This window comes from Gigantopelta aegis, chromosome 4 (genome assembly GCF_016097555.1).
Source record: "Gigantopelta aegis isolate Gae_Host chromosome 4, Gae_host_genome, whole genome shotgun sequence".
NCBI classification, from domain to species: Eukaryota; Metazoa; Mollusca; class Gastropoda; order Neomphalida; family Peltospiridae; genus Gigantopelta; species Gigantopelta aegis.
The window spans coordinates 54,727,356-54,744,618 of NC_054702.1; the positions used below are offsets into that span (position 1 = coordinate 54,727,356).

Below are 17,263 nucleotides of genomic sequence, written 5' to 3' on the forward strand. Positions count from 1 at the left end.
GCTGTGGGTGTGATTGGTAGTAATATGTGACATTGATTATTTGTGCAAATACTATTATTTATTGACAATAAATAAATACACTTTTATTTGTCATACAGTTGTTATGCAGTATATACCAGAGGTTGAAACTAATGCGGGGTACCCCCAAAAATGGAAGTGCAATTTTCAGCAAAAATGACGGTTGCTATTAAAAACATTAATTAAATCTCTTAAATGATACGTCACCCCCCATTTTCTTGCAGGTAGATTAGATGTGAGGTGCCACACTTTCTATTGCTGTACTTACTGGGTGTGTTGAAACGCTGCTTATATCAGTTTTATTAGTAAACGTTAACATTATCGGCAATAGGAATTGATTTGGTCTATTAGAACCTTTACTATCACTCTGTGGAGCAGTGGTTAAGTCATCGGACTACAGGCTGATAGGTACAGGGTTCGTAGCCCGGTACCGGCTCCAACCCAGAAAGAGTTCTCAAGGGCTCAATGAGTAGGTGTAAAGCCACTACAACCTCTTCTCTTTCACTAACAACTAACCCACTGTCCTGGACAGACAGCCCAGATAGCTAAGGAGTGTGCCCAGGACAGCGTGCTTGAACCTTAATTGGATATGAGCACAAAAATAAGTTGAAATGAAATGAGACTATCACTTAGTAAAGATTTATAAATAAAGTGAAATAGTGACAATTTATTTAATTTGACAAACGTTGGCATATTTTCTATAAAGAATATTTCTACCTCTAAATTCCCTCCACTGAGATCCTGCATTGTCAAAGAGCTGGTTGTATCGGTCTACCCTCTGTGCGACATCACCCCACAGTGAGTTCATCTTCATGAGGGCCCGAGCCAGCTCCTGCAGGGACCCAGACGGTGCATTGTTCAGCATCTCAGTGGTCACCTCGTTAGATTCGGTCACTTCAAACTCTCGCTCATTGACATCCTTCTTCAAATTCTAACAAAATATAATACAGGTACTCTAAGTATTATTCATATTATTTTAATTCTAAAAAATATACTACATAATTATTATTTAATTTATACAAATGAAAAACAATTATTATAACTTCCATGAAATATAATAGAAAGGTTTAACTTAATAATGTTAGTAGTTTTAATGCATATGGACTACAGGTAGTACTAAACCAAATAACTTCCGGCTGGGTCAAAGTTCGAGGTGCACCCAACTTTTCATAGAGAAGTGAACACCACAAGTCCTGTGATTGGTTATAAATGTGAGTGTGTTGGTTGTAAAAAAAATTAGTTTCATTTGGGCTAAAAATGTATGCAATTTTATTTCATCTAGTACCAGTGTCAAGTAGCCTTGTGCTTGGAACATGTATGGGGTACCTGTAAAAAAAGGTACTCAAATTTTGTGCAGAACTAGGGTAGTCATAGATGCTACCCGTTATCTCAGAAATGAGCAGCTTGACACCCACTTTTTTGTGATTCACTTTAAGGGTGAGGGGTGGTAGTATTTATATCCGTGGCGTTTATGTCGATTTATACGTTGCAGGTAGGAGTTTTAGCCACATATGTTACTATTGTCGTCTATGGGATTTGATTTGGTAATATACACCCTATAAGTATTTTAATTTAAAACACAAAGTTTTAATTTTTTGTATGTCATGTAGACTTTTTCACATACATCAGTTAACAAGTCATTTCATAACATATTTTAGTGGCATATTAGTTATGATGCAAATTTGGAAGACACTCATCCAGGAGCACTCAAAATGAAGAAAACTAATGAATAAATAAACTAAAGCATTTGTTATTACTAAAAAAAAAACTAAAAAAACTTTTAGTGGAGGCTGGTATGGTATGGAGCATCGACACCACCACATTCCTGGTAGAGTGGCAATCCTCCTACAGGTGGTGCAGGAAGGATGAAGTAGTCTTGTTCCACGCTCGCATCGGCCACACACATTTGACAAAAATATTCATTTATTTTAAAAGCATATCCTCCTCCTCAGTGTGAACTTTGTCAGTGTATTTCAATTTTAAAGTTTTAAAACCATTTTGATTTCTATACAGTTTTAAAATACACTTACCTAGATTTTTGAATTGTATTGTACTTTTCTCCACAACTCTTTACACTGTGGTCCTATATAAAATTTATTTTTAATATAAATAATCATATTCATGTAGATACCTATGTTTGACACCCATTGGCCGATGAGTATTTTTGTGCTGGGGGTGTTGTTAAACATTCATCCATTCCACAACGTTCTGACATACCTTGAACTTCTTGTTCTTGACGAGGAGATCGTTGGTGTTTTCCACCGAGTAGTCCTTGTGGGAGAGATCCTCCTTGATGGCCTCCAGCCACCTGATGAGCACATCGATCTGATCGTATACCTTCCTGCTCTTATTGAGGAGCTGGGTGAGCCGCTGGTTCTGCTCCTCGGCCAGGACGACCACGCGCTCCCACTTCTCGTTCAGAGACTTCACCTCGGCCGCGATGCTCTCCCGGAGACTGGGGTCGCCCTCCGTCGCTAGGGCGGTAGACAGGGCGTTGATGCTGCTTACATTCTGCTTCAGTGTCTTGATGTCGTCCAGTACACCCTGAAATACATTTTAAAAATAAAGTTAAAAGTTGAAAGTTGTTTTGTATAATGCCATCACTAGAGCATATTGATTTATTACTAACTGGCTATTGGATGTCAAACATTTGGTAATTTGGATATATAGGGACAAATTTACAAAGCCTGTTTATGTTTTACACATGTGTAACAACATACATTTAGAACGCTAAAACACTTTCGTTTAAGAAAAACACTCTTAGAGAGGAAACCCGCTTCATTTTTCATTAGTCGCAAGGGATCTTTGATATACATCATCCCACAGAGAGGTATACCAGTTGGAATGAAAAATAGCCAAATTTTAAAATATGACTGCTGGTATTTCAAACACAATAGAATTCCTTGTTTAGACAACACATGACAAATATTTTAACATATTTTGGAATACACACACTGGTATGTGCTATCCTGTCTGTGGGATGGTGCATATAAAACATCCATTGTTACTAATAGAAATATGTAGCGGGTTTCCTCTGTAAGACTATAGGTCAATATTACCAAATGTTTGACATCCAATAGCCAATGATTTATAAATCAATGTTCTCTAACTTTAACTTTAACTGTATTGGATGAATATTATAGATACAGTCCAGTAGATGTTGACAATAATACTGAACATAGAATCAAACACTTATATAATGATAACACCAGTGAGCAGAATGACATTGAACCTGATCCAATTAGCACAAGTTACAGAAAGGATGCAGTGGATTGTCTTTTAGAAAGTAATCTAAAAATCAAATTTATGACCATATTTTGAAGTTGAGGAAAATGGAAAAAGAGCAGAAGGAATTGTAGGCCTACATAATATTCTCGCTGGGTAAAAAAAGAAACCAGAGGAGAAAAAGAAAAAAAAGGGGTGGGAAACATGGTTACCGTATAGATTAGCCAGAGTACTTGGGCTAAGTGTAGGTCTATCGTTGGGTATTGGTTCAACTTTGCGAAAAGACAACCCCTTGTTTTAATATTATTGTAATAAAGATTTCAAGATATCTTAAAAAAATAAAGGTGATCTCCTAAATTGGGATAACATGTCTGTGTTCTTTTTATTTCTTCATCGAATGAATCGATTGCACTGATATCGCCAGGTGATAGTTTAGTTTTTGTAAAGGCAGTGTATATATAATTTAGTGAAAAAAAAGTGTCCAATACAAAATAGCGGAGCTGGGTTATGTAAAATATAGCAGGATGTGGGAAAATAAAGAGGGTGGAGAAAAATAAAGGGGGCAGCAAAACACGAAAGCGGGGTGGCAAAATGCAATAGCGGGCTGACCGCCCCACTTAAATGGAACAGCGAGAACACTTACCAGGTTACAACATGCCCACTACCAACTGAAGAATGAAATGATATCGTTCGACAGTATGACACCAACAAAATATGGATACAGGAATCTGAATAAAGTGGAGTGGGGTGCAATATGCAACAGAATATTGAAAAACATTGGTGCGAAATGTTGTAGTTAGCTAAATTTCATCTCTCTCACTAATTAGTATTACATTCATGTATGGGATCTGTAGAGTTATTTAAAAAAAAAAAAAATTGGAATATATCCTTTAAAAAAGAGAGAAACAAATCGGAATATATAACTTAAAATACTGGGTAAAAAGAAAAAGAAAAAAAGAAAAAGTTTGTTTTGTTTAATGACACCACTAGAGCACACTGATTTATTAATCATCAGCTATTGGATGTCAAACATATGGTAATTTTTGACAGTCACAGAGAGGAAACCCACTACATTTTTCCATTTGTAGTCTGTGACTTTGAAATGGTGAAATACCTTCTAAAAATAGACTAAAACTCGAATCCATAATGTTACTTCTCAGAGGCACATGCGTTTTTTAAAATATGTGGAATGCATTTTGTGGTATTAAAAACACTAGGATGACCAAAAACACTTCGAATGTACGGAAATGGATAATCTAAACAATAAAATCTAAGTAAAGTATGATTTAAGTTATCAAAAACGGTTATAATAGTAAACAATATGTTTTAGTTTTTAAAAACTAGGGTATGTCCCTTTAAAAACACGATAATGTATAGTCGTACCGAACTCTCGTGCAGCTGGGCCTCCAGTGTTGGGATGTCACCACTTGCTGGGTCCTCGGCGTGGAGGAACACATCCATCTCATCCATCCAGCGGGTCAGACCAACCAGCTGGTTCTGAAAGCAAACAGCATGGCCAATTAACATTCAAGCATGCTGCCCTGGGCACACAAACGTGTTATACACGCTGTCAGACCAGGCCTGGTGCTTATAAAACGTTTAGAGTCTAGACTCAAGACTCTAATAGAGTTTGAGACAGTAACGTCATGACAACGCCATACAAATTGTATGCGTACGATGTCATTAGATTGAGTCTGGACTCTCAACATTTTTTAAGCATGGGCCCAGGGCCCCATTTTATGAAGTGATCTTAATGCTAAGATTACCGTAAGTGTATTTAAGTAATAAGTGTACTTAAGATGATCTTAGCGCCAACGTTGCTTCTGGGCGAAAATTAATGATTCTGATGGTAAACTCTATACACAACATTCAAGCATGCTGTCTTGGGCACACAAACCTCAGTTATCTGAGCTGTCTGTCCAGGGGAGAGCTTAAATGGTTCTGAATGTAAATATCATGGTTGTAATAGACTTTTCTTTTTGCCAACTTGATTAAGTGCTAAAATAACCATATGCTAGTCACCAAATAGCAATAGTTAGAGGTTTTATTAAGTAATTATTTAGTTCCTGTCAAATCAATAATACTTTGAGAACTACAAAAAGATAAATGTCAAGAATTATACATTCTAAATTTTAAAACAAAATCTAATTAAGGCCACCTACATACCTGGTACTGTTTCATTTGCATGATACATCTCTCTAGCTTCCCCAGGCGTTCACCGATGGCCGAAGAAACATCAGTCCAGCGTCCATTCAGGTTTTTCAGATCCTTGTTCAGATTGCTAGACTTGTCCTTGTCGGCTGTTTTCTGAACGAGATCCTGCCCCGTCTTGTTGATGTAATCCAGGCTGCTCTGGTGGTCCTTCAGATCCTGCTGCAGTTCCTGGAATTACAAGGATAGAGGAGATTTATAATAATGTAACTAAACACAGTTCCTGGAATTACAAGGATAGAGGAGTTTTATAATAATGTAACTAAACACAGTTCCTGGAATTACAAGGATAGAGGGGTTTTAAACTAATGTAATTAAATATCTGTTATAGTAATTACAATTTAAAGCCATCCCATTGGTCCAGCCATAGGAAACCGGGTTTGTTCTTTTCTCAAAGATAAAAGTAACATTGTCAGAGAACTATCGGATGATGTCACTTTATATTGGTACGTTTTCTTATTGAACATTTTTATTTATAAACCAAAAAATAATTCAAAATAAAATAGGAACTTTTAGTGTTGTTATTGTTTTAATTTTAATTATAAGGATTGTCTGTTATTTCTTTTACGTTCATTGGGTTATGCACAAAAAAAAACAATCCGCAAAGTTATGTGTGAATGGCTTTGCCAATTCACAGTTTGCAGAATTAAAAAAAAAAAAAAATTCATACCCTGATAAACATAAAAGAAATAACAGACAATCAATAAGTAACTAGACTCTTTTTTTTTGTAAAGACATTTCCATTAAAATCTTTTAGTTTGCTGAGTATTCATATACATGTTTCGGCACAAAACTAGTCATACTTTGTTATCTCGATGATGATGGGATCATACCTAAAAGTTTCAGATAAGTTGTTCAAGATAAACATAACAGTTGATTGTGAAGATAATTTTTTAAAAACCTATTTCTTGACCTCAAAATATCTTGGGCTTTCAAGACTACAGAGCTGAAGATAATGGCACTCGACTACATATAATATTGCCATATTTTCTGAGATCAAATGAAATATGCTTACTCGATATTGTTGCAGCTGTTCTTCCATTGTTTCTACAGTTGTCATGGTGATCTTCTCTGTCTGCAGCACGGCCTCCATGTCGGTGAGCCAGTGAATGATGGCACTCATGGCTTCCAGGTACGACTTTGATGGAGCCTTGTCTAATGCTTCCATTAACAGTCGGTTTCTTTCCCCTGTAAAATATACGCATTTTAATATGTATAAAATACTTGTACTGTGCATCAGCTACAACTCTTTGTAACTTTGGTGTATGTGGTAATAAGAAAACAATTCTTCTACAAGTCTTGTGAACAGTTTGGAAATGCTTATGAAGTGGGTTTCTTTCCCCTATAAAATAAAAACATTTTAATATGTACTAATAATATATGCATTGCATCAGCTACAACTCTTTGTTAATTGTGTGTATTTTGTAATGAAAAACAAGATTCTTCTTCATGTTTTTGTGAATTAACAGTTTGGAAATGCTTATGAAGTGGGTGATGAATTATCTAGACATTAACAATGAATTTTATGTACAGAATTTGTAACAAATGAGTTGGGAGGGTATGGTGGTAGTAAACAATAAGACATTAACTTCATACATGTGAAGTGAATCGGTCACATAATAAAACAATTACAAGGAAAATAAAAACGGAGCCTCTACAGACAGGTCAGGGAACATTTTGTTTTCAATATCTTAATTAGAGATATTTCTAGTCAAATGAAAACTAGCCCCTACTGTTTAATGTTTAAAAATTGTGTAACGATCTCTGAAACTTGTGTAGTGAATTGCTACGCAATACTGAATAAAATGTTTCCTGCAGGTTTTAAGAGTTAAAAGTAATTACATGAACGTTAACCTCACATAAAGTGAAGTCAGTTTTCAAAAATATTCAAAAGCTTACTTATATTTTAACCTAATTTTATTGACATAATCCAAAGAATCATTAACCTGTCTAGCAAGTTTAACCAATAGGTTTACCAAACATTTAAAGAAGTTATACCAAGCCTGGTGCTTATAACACTTTTAGAGTCTAGACTCAAGACTAATAGAATTTAAGATGTGAACGTCATGGCCACGCCACACAAATTGTTTACGTGTGACATCATTAGAGACTGAGTCTGGACTCTAAAAGTTTTATAAGCACGGCCCAGATTTAAGTAGTATATACAAAAAACAACAACATACACACAACAAAAACACAAGCAAAGATGCAAACACAGACAGAGATACAACTAATGACAATAGGTTTCTTACATAAATATACTCAGTATTTGATTAAAAAATCAACCCATTAGATTTTAAAATCTTCACACCAATTATTACAAAAGCAATGAATTCAATTTCAATGATTTCCTAGCACAAGAGGTAGAACTATCATTTTATGATTATCAATACAATGATAATGACAATCCTAAAAAAAAAATACACATGCACATTCATGTATGGAACATTGAAAACAAAATAAAGTTAGTTTGTTTTGTTTAATGACACCACTTGAGTACATTGATTGGCTATTGGATGTCAAACATTTAGAGAGGAAACCCACTACATTTTTCCATTAGTGGCAAGGGATATTTTATATGCACCATCCCACAGACAGGATAACACATACCACAGCCCTTGATACATCAGTCATGGTGCACTAACCAACTGGCTACAACGAAAAATATCCCAATGGGCCCACTGACAGGAATCGATCCTAGACCGACTGAGCATCAAGTGAGCACTTTACCACTGGGCTATGTCCCGCCCTTTAAAAAAATAAATACACATGCACATTCATGTATGGAAAACTGAAAACAAAATAAAAACTGTTTACTAAAAGCATGATGGTGATTATGGTGATGATGATAATGAGGAGGATGGTGATGATGAATTTATAAATTAATCACATGCAATAAAGAATGCATGCTTTTGAAAACATTTATGTTACAACAAATTAAATAACAGATTTCAGAACTGTATTTCAGATACACCTAAAATACACAATTATGCTTTTTAGAGATGCAAAACATTTTGTCTATTAGTGTACATGTAGTAAATTATTTATGCATTATTACCCTTATTTATTACATACAATTTAGAAATATACCAAAGAAGAACCTACATGTACAAACTAAAATAAACTGACATTTAATGCTGAGAAATAATAAAATTATCAGAGAAAAACACAAGTACACATATTAATATAATTTACTTACAATCCTCGATATCTGTAATAATAAAATTTCCTTTTTAAATAAAATAATTTCATATGCGGATGAGCAATTTCCCTGAATTTTAACTTTGCTCATTCATTTTTTAATTTGTTTAGATGAAATGCCTTGTATTTCAACTTCAAACTTGTGTATTTTAAGTAGGTTTTTTCTTTAAATAAATTCTATGTATATGTTGTACCATAATAGTTTTTAATGTTTTATGAATTAATGAATGGATGAATGAATAATTGAATGGATGGATGGATGGATGGATGGATGGATGGATGGATGGATGGATGGATGGATGGATGTATGGATGAATGGATAAATTAATGAATAAATGAATGAATAAAAAAAAAAGTTTGTTTTATTTAACGACGCCGCTAGAGCACATTGATTTTTTATCTTATCATCGGCTATTGGACGTCAAACATATGGTCATTCTGACACTGTTTTTAGAGGAAACCCGCTGTCGCCACATAGGCTACTCTTTTTACGACAGGCAGCAAGGGATCTTTTATTTGTGCTTCCCACAGGCAGGATAGCACAAACCATGGCCTTTGTTGAACCAGTTATGGATCACTGGTCGGTGCAAGTGGTTTACACCTACCCATTGAGCCTTGCGGAGCACTCACTCAGGGTTTGGAGTCGGTATCTGGATTAAAAATCCCATGCCTCGACTGGGATCCGAACCCAGTACCTACCAGCCTGTAGACCGATGGCCTGCCACGACGCCACCGAGGCCGGTAAATGAATGAATAAAACCTCCAGCTAATATGTGTCAAAAGAAACTAGTTTTATTATTTTTCGCATATGGAGTAACCCAGTGACCACAGGTTAATCTGTACAACAGGGGATTATTAGATGATTTAGTAGAAGTGTACAATGTACAAGACCAAAGAAAACAGGATGTTTAATAAATGTGTTCAATTGGCCAGGCTGAACAGTACATATTTAAAAAATAAATAAAGGTAAAAATCAAAGTGAAAATACTTCAGCAAGACATAGGTTAAGGTAGGATGAAACATGATGCAATGAAAACTAACATTGACAAATGGAGCAACGAATAGAACAAAAACAGTGCATGTATATGGGAGTATTAAAGAAATACACAAACACACACACATAGAGAGAGAGAGAGAGAGAGAGAGAGAGAGAGAGAGAGAGAGAGAGAGAGAGAGAGAGAGAGAGAGAGAGAGAGAGAGAGAGAGAGAGAGAGAGAGAGACACCCACACACACACACACACACACACACACAGAGACAAAGACAGAGACAGAGAGAGAGACACAGAGAGAGAGAGAGATAGAGAGAGATAGTCATATAATGGTTTAAATTTTACAACTTAACGGGTATTAAGTCATTTTCAATGTCATTAAACTTATACATCTGTACAAAATTACAATATTTTAGGAATGCAATTTTAGTGTCCAGTCAATATTGTTAACATTGAAAAAAAGCCTATTAAGACAAATGCATTTATAGTTGTGTCAATGTATGAATTTTAAAGAAGAAACAAACATACTAACTGCATAGTGTAAACAAACATTCCAGGTTAAGAATTTACAGTTGGAATAATTTTAAAGCTCCTCGGAAGATTCTCGTTCAGCAGCAGGGTATCGTTTATATGTACCATCCCACAGACAGGATAGTACATACCTTGGGACACCAGTGGCTTAACACTGGCTGGAAAAAGAAATGGCCCACTGATGGGGATTGATCCTAGATCGACTGCACATCAGGCGAGTGCTTTACCACTGGGTCTTGTTTTGTCTGCAGACCATAAGAGCAAAGGAGATAGAAGGAAGACATGATTACCTGACAAGCAATAGAATACTCAGGACATATATGATTATAACCAATGATTTTCTGCTGGGATGTTCAGATAAGATCACTGGTATAGGAGAAAAATGTCAAAGTTGAGTGTCGGGTTATGTGTGAAAATAAAAAGTAAAATCTGCATAACGCACCCATTTTATCCAGAGTGCTCCTCCATCTAACCATGAAAGCATCCAAATCCTTGGTGACTTTGTTGGGTCCATGAAGGTGCTTCACGATTATCTCCCCTTGTCGTCTCAGCGTATCCACCCGGTCTTCATGACATTTCATAGCTTTTAACTTCACCTTTAAGAAAACAAAACAAGAAAAACATTTTAGTTGGAATCATTTTATTAGGATTATAATTACCTAAATGTTAGTAATGTTTAAGTAAAATAAGAATTTGCAAATTTAAATGTCCCACCTACCATAAACTATTTTGGTACACAATGATTAACATCACAGTGCAACAATAAACCAAAAACAGAGTTTCATTGATCTATGACTCATAGTTTGTAAAAAACTGATCTAAGATCTAAATGTGAAACTTTTAATGCAAAAATCGATGCTGTCATCACTGCTGCCGCCTTTGGAAATGTCTTACCCTTTTGTTTTTTGCTTCGTAAAGGCTAAACAAAACTGTTTGGGGATTTAAAAAAGAAAGAAAAAAAATTGAGAAACTTTTACTGGTCTTAAAAACAAGTGCGACTATTATTAACTTTTCATCACACAACAAAAACGAAAATATTTTTGGGATCACTCTATAATCTGGCATTCCAGAAATTTCCAGATTTTTCACTTTTTCAATAAACCTATTTCAAATTACATCTGTACATAACGTTCCTTACTGAATTAGACTACATGCATGCAATTTGGCACTATGAAAGTCGGTACAGACAGCTGTCATGAGCATCGTGAGTAGCTTCATAGGAGATGTGAAACTGTGGCAACAAACAGCCCATGAATGTATAAAATCTTCCAATGCCCCTCAACGTGTTCTGTTGCATAAACTTACGTAAGTTCCTTGATAGCGTCTATAAGTTGTTAGGAACTAGCGCATGTGTAAATGGAATGTGATATAGGTAGTACTAAACCAAACAACTTCCGGCTGAGTCAAAGTTCAAGGTGCACCCAACTTTTGATAGAGACGTTAACACCACAAGTCCTGGGCAAAAAATGTATGAAAATATATTTCATCTAATACCATTGTATCAAGTAGCCTTGTGCTTAAAACATGTATGATGTACCTGCTAAAAAAAAAGTACTAAAATTTTGTGCATAATTAGGGTAGTTATAGACCCTACCTGTTATCTCTGAAATTAGCAGCTTGACTCCCATTTTTTTCTGATTCACTTTAAGGGTAGCAGTACATTTTAGTATTTATATCTGTGGTCTTTATGTTGATTAATACGCTGTAGGTAGGAGTTTTAGCCACATATGTAACTATTGTCATCTATGGGATTTGATTTGGTAGTATACACCCTATAGGTCTATTAACTCATATTTACCTTGCACTGATCGAGCTGCCTGCTGATGCTGGATGTTTCCTCGGCGATCTCCTCCACGGTGCTCATCCACTTCTCGTAGCTGACAATGAGCTCCTGCAGGCTCGAAAGTTCCCCGTAGAATTTCTTCGTTTCTATGTTCATGTCCACCTTGTTCTGGGTCTGTGACAGCAGTTTGTTGATCTCCTCCCACCGGTTCTCCAATTTGTGTGTGACGGCCAACACACTGTCGTTTGGGCAACCCGCTGAAACAGAAATAACATTTAATATTTTAAAAACAGACATGTGTGGTAACCCATGTACCAGTTACTAGAAAATACACACTTGGTAACCTCCATGTACCAGTTACTAGAAAATACACACTTGGTAACCTCCATGTACCAGTTACTAGAAAATACACACTTGGTAACCTCCATGTACCAGTTACTAGAAAATACACACTTGGTAATTTATATAGAAAGTATAATGAATGGTAAGCCATGTACCTGTTACTAGAAAATACACACTTGGTAATTTATATAGAAAGTATAATGAATGGTAAGCCATGTACATGTTACTAGAAAATACACACTTGGTAACCTCCATGTACCAGTTGCTAGAAAATACACACTTGGTAACCTCCATGTACCAGTTACTAGAAATACACACTTGGTAACCTCCATGTACCAGTTACTAGAAAATACACACTTGGAAACCTATATAGGAAGCATTGTGTGTGGTAACCCATGTACCAGTTACTAGAAAATACACACTTGGTAATTTATATAGAAAGTATAATGAATGGTAAGCCATGTACATGTTACTAGAAAAAAAACACTTGGTAACCTCCATGTACCAGTTACTAGAAAATACACACTTGGTAACCTATATAGGAAGCATTATGTGTGGTAACCCATGTACCAGTTACTAGAAAATACACACTTGGTAACCTCCATGTACCAGTTACTAGAAAATACACACTTGGTAACCTCCATGTACCAGTTACTAGAAAATACACACTTGGTAACCTATATAGGAAGCATTGTGTGTGGTAACCCATGTACCACTTACTAGAAAATACACACTTGGTAACCTATATAGGAAGTATAATGAATGGTAAGCCATGTACATGTTACTAGAAAATACACACTTGGTAACCTCCATGTACCAGTTACTAGAAAATACACACTTGGTAACCTCCATGTACCAGTTACTAGAAAATACACACTTGGTAACCTATATAGGAAGTATAATGAATGGTAAGCCATGTACAGTGTACCAGTTACTAGAAAATACACACTTGGTAATTTATATAGAAAGTATAATGAATGGTAAGCCATGTACATGTTACTAGAAAATACACACTTGGTAACCTCCATGTACCAGTTACTAGAAAATACACACTTGGTAACCTATATAGGAAGCATTGTGTGTGGTAACCCATGTACCAGTTACTAGAAAATACACACTTGGTAATTTATATAGGAAGTATAATGAATGGTAAGCCATGTACAGTATACCAGTTACTAGAAAATACACACTTGGTAATTTATATAGAAAGTATAATGAATGGTAAGCCATGTACATGTTACTAGAAAATACACACTTGGTAATTTATATAGGAAGTATAATGAATAGTAAGCCATGTACATGTTACTAGAAAATACACACTTGGTAACCTCCATGTACCAGTTACTAGAAAATACACACTTGGTAACCTATATAGGAAGTATAATGAATGGTAAGCCATGTACAGTGTACCAGTTACTAGAAAATACACACTTGGTAATTTATATAGAAAGTATAATGAATGGTAAGCCATGTACATGTTACTAGAAAATACACACTTGGTAACCTCCATGTACCAGTTACTAGAAAATACACACTTGGTAACCTATATAGGAAGCATTGTGTGTGGTAACCCATGTACCAGTTACTAGAAAATACACACTTGGTAATTTATATAGGAAGTATAATGAATGGTAAGCCATGTACAGTATACCAGTTACTAAAAAATACACACTTGGTAATTTATATAGAAAGTATAATCAATGGTAAGCCATGTACATGTTACTAGAAAATACACACTTGGTAATTTAAATAGAAAGTATAATGAATGGTAAGCCAAGTACATGTTACTAGAAAATACACACTTGGTAATTTATATAGGAAGTATAATGAATGGTAAGCCATGTACATGTTACTAGAAAATACACACTTGGTAATTTATATAGGAAGTATAATGAATGGTAAGCCATGTACATGTTACTAGAAAATACACATTTGGTAACCTCCACGTACCAGTTACTAGAAAATACACACTTGGTAACCTGAATGTACCAGTTACTAGAAAAGACACACTTGGTAACCTCCATGTACCAGTTACTAGAAAATACACACTTGGTAACCTATATAGGAAGCATTGTGTGTGGTAACGCATGTACCAGTTACTAGAAAATACACACTTGGTAACCTATATAGGAAGCATTGTGTGTGGTAACCCATGTACCAGTTACTAGAAAATACACACTTGGTAACCTATATAGGAAGCATTGTGTGTGGTAACCCATGTACCAGTTACTAGAAAATACACACTTGGTAACCTATATAGGAAGCATTGTGTGTGGTAACCCATGTACCAGTTACTAGAAAATACACACTTGGTAACCTATATAGGAAGTATAATGAATGGTAAGCCATGTACATATTACTAGAAAATACACACTTGGTAATTTATATAGAAAGTATAATGAATGGTAAGCCATGTACATGTTACTAGAAAATACACACTTGGTAATTTATATAGGAAGTATAATGAATGGTAAGCCAAGTACATGTTACTAGAAAATACATACTTGGTAATTTATATAGGAAGTATAATGAATGGTAAGCCATGTACATGTTACTAGAAAATACACACTTGGTAACCTCCATGTACCAGTTACTAGAAAATACACACTTGGTAACCTCCATGTACCAGTTACTAGAAAATACACACTTGGTAACCTCCATGTACCAGTTACTAGAAAATACATACTTGGTAACCTCCATGTACCAGTTACTAGAAAATACACACTTGGTAACCTATATAGGAAGCATTGTGTGTGGTAACCCATGTACCAGTTACTAGAAAATACACACTTGGTAATTTATATAGAAAGTATAATGAATGGTAAGCCATGTACATGTTACTAGAAAATACACATTAGGTAATTTATATAGAAAGTATAATGAATGGTAACCCATGTACCAGTTACTAGAAAATACACACTTGGTAATTTATATAGGAAGTATAATGAATGGTAAGCCATGTACATGTTACTAGAAAATACACACTTGGTAACCTCCATGTACCAGTTGCTAGAAAATACACACTTGGTAACCTCCATGTACCAGTTACTAGAAATACACACTTGGTAACCTCCATGTACCAGTTACTAGAAAATACACACTTGGAAACCTATATAGGAAGCATTGTGTGTGGTAACCCATGTACCAGTTACTAGAAAATACACACTTGGTAATTTATATAGAAAGTATAATGAATGGTAAGCCATGTACATGTTACTAGAAAAAAAACACTTGGTAACCTCCATGTACCAGTTACTAGAAAATACACACTTGGTAACCTATATAGGAAGCATTATGTGTGGTAACCCATGTACCAGTTACTAGAAAATACACACTTGGTAACCTCCATGTACCAGTTACTAGAAAATACACACTTGGTAACCTCCATGTACCAGTTACTAGAAAATACACACTTGGTAACCTATATAGGAAGCATTGTGTGTGGTAACCCATGTACCACTTACTAGAAAATACACACTTGGTAACCTATATAGGAAGTATAATGAATGGTAAGCCATGTACATGTTACTAGAAAATACACACTTGGTAACCTCCATGTACCAGTTACTAGAAAATACACACTTGGTAACCTCCATGTACCAGTTACTAGAAAATACACACTTGGTAACCTATATAGGAAGTATAATGAATGGTAAGCCATGTACAGTGTACCAGTTACTAGAAAATACACACTTGGTAATTTATATAGAAAGTATAATGAATGGTAAGCCATGTACATGTTACTAGAAAATACACACTTGGTAACCTCCATGTACCAGTTACTAGAAAATACACACTTGGTAACCTATATAGGAAGCATTGTGTGTGGTAACCCATGTACCAGTTACTAGAAAATACACACTTGGTAATTTATATAGGAAGTATAATGAATGGTAAGCCATGTACAGTATACCAGTTACTAGAAAATACACACTTGGTAATTTATATAGAAAGTATAATGAATGGTAAGCCATGTACATGTTACTAGAAAATACACACTTGGTAATTTATATAGAAAGTATAATGAATGGTAAGCCAAGTACATGTTACTAGAAAATACACACTTGGTAATTTATATAGGAAGTATAATGAATAGTAAGCCATGTACATGTTACTAGAAAATACACACTTGGTAATTTATATAGGAAGTATAATGAATGGTAAGCCATGTACATGTTACTAGAAAATACACACTTGGTAATTTATATAGGAAGTATAATGAATGGTAAGCCATGTACATGTTACTAGAAAATACACACTTGGTAACCTCCATGTACCAGTTACTAGAAAATACATACTTGGTAACCTCCATGTACCAGTTACTAGAAAATACACACTTGGTAACCTATATAGGAAGCATTGTGTGTGGTAACCCATGTACCAGTTACTAGAAAATACACACTTGGTAACCTCCATGTACCAGTTACTAGAAAATACACACTTGGTAACCTATATAGGAAGTATAATGAATGGTAAGCCATGTACAGTGTACCAGTTACTAGAAAATACACACTTGGTAATTTATATAGAAAGTATAATGAATGGTAAGCCATGTACATGTTACTAGAAAATACACACTTGGTAACCTCCATGTACCAGTTATTAGAAAATACACACTTGGTAACCTATATAGGAAGCATTGTGTGTGGTAACCCATGTACCAGTTACTAGAAAATACACACTTGGTAATTTATATAGGAAGTATAATGAATGGTAAGCCATGTACAGTATACCAGTTACTAAAAAATACACACTTGGTAATTTATATAGAAAGTATAATCAATGGTAAGCCATGTACATGTTACTAGAAAATACACACTTGGTAATTTAAATAGAAAGTATAATGAATGGTAAGCCAAGTACATGTTACTAGAAAATACACACTTGGTAATTTATATAGGAAGTATAATGAATGGTAAGCCATGTACATGTTACTAGAAAATACACACTTGGTAATTTATA

General features: G+C 35.1%; 1 protein-coding gene across 4 annotated transcripts in view; it reads right to left on the reverse strand.

Moving 5' to 3' along the window:
* LOC121370764 (dystrophin-like) overlaps nucleotides 1–17,263 on the reverse strand; it is a 424,499-nt gene that overhangs the window by 256,732 nt on the left and 150,504 nt on the right. For all 4 annotated transcript variants that reach the window (XM_041496221.1, XM_041496219.1, XM_041496220.1 and 1 more), the window contains exons 19-25: nucleotides 11,975–12,216; nucleotides 10,619–10,772; nucleotides 6,470–6,642; nucleotides 5,410–5,625; nucleotides 4,627–4,740; nucleotides 2,236–2,562; nucleotides 736–949 (exon numbers count right to left, since the gene is read on the reverse strand). In XM_041496221.1, the coding sequence (XP_041352155.1) occupies nucleotides 736–949; nucleotides 2,236–2,562; nucleotides 4,627–4,740; nucleotides 5,410–5,625; nucleotides 6,470–6,642; nucleotides 10,619–10,772; nucleotides 11,975–12,216 (1,440 nt within the window). The remainder of the gene's footprint in view (nucleotides 1–735; nucleotides 950–2,235; nucleotides 2,563–4,626; nucleotides 4,741–5,409; nucleotides 5,626–6,469; nucleotides 6,643–10,618; nucleotides 10,773–11,974; nucleotides 12,217–17,263) is intronic.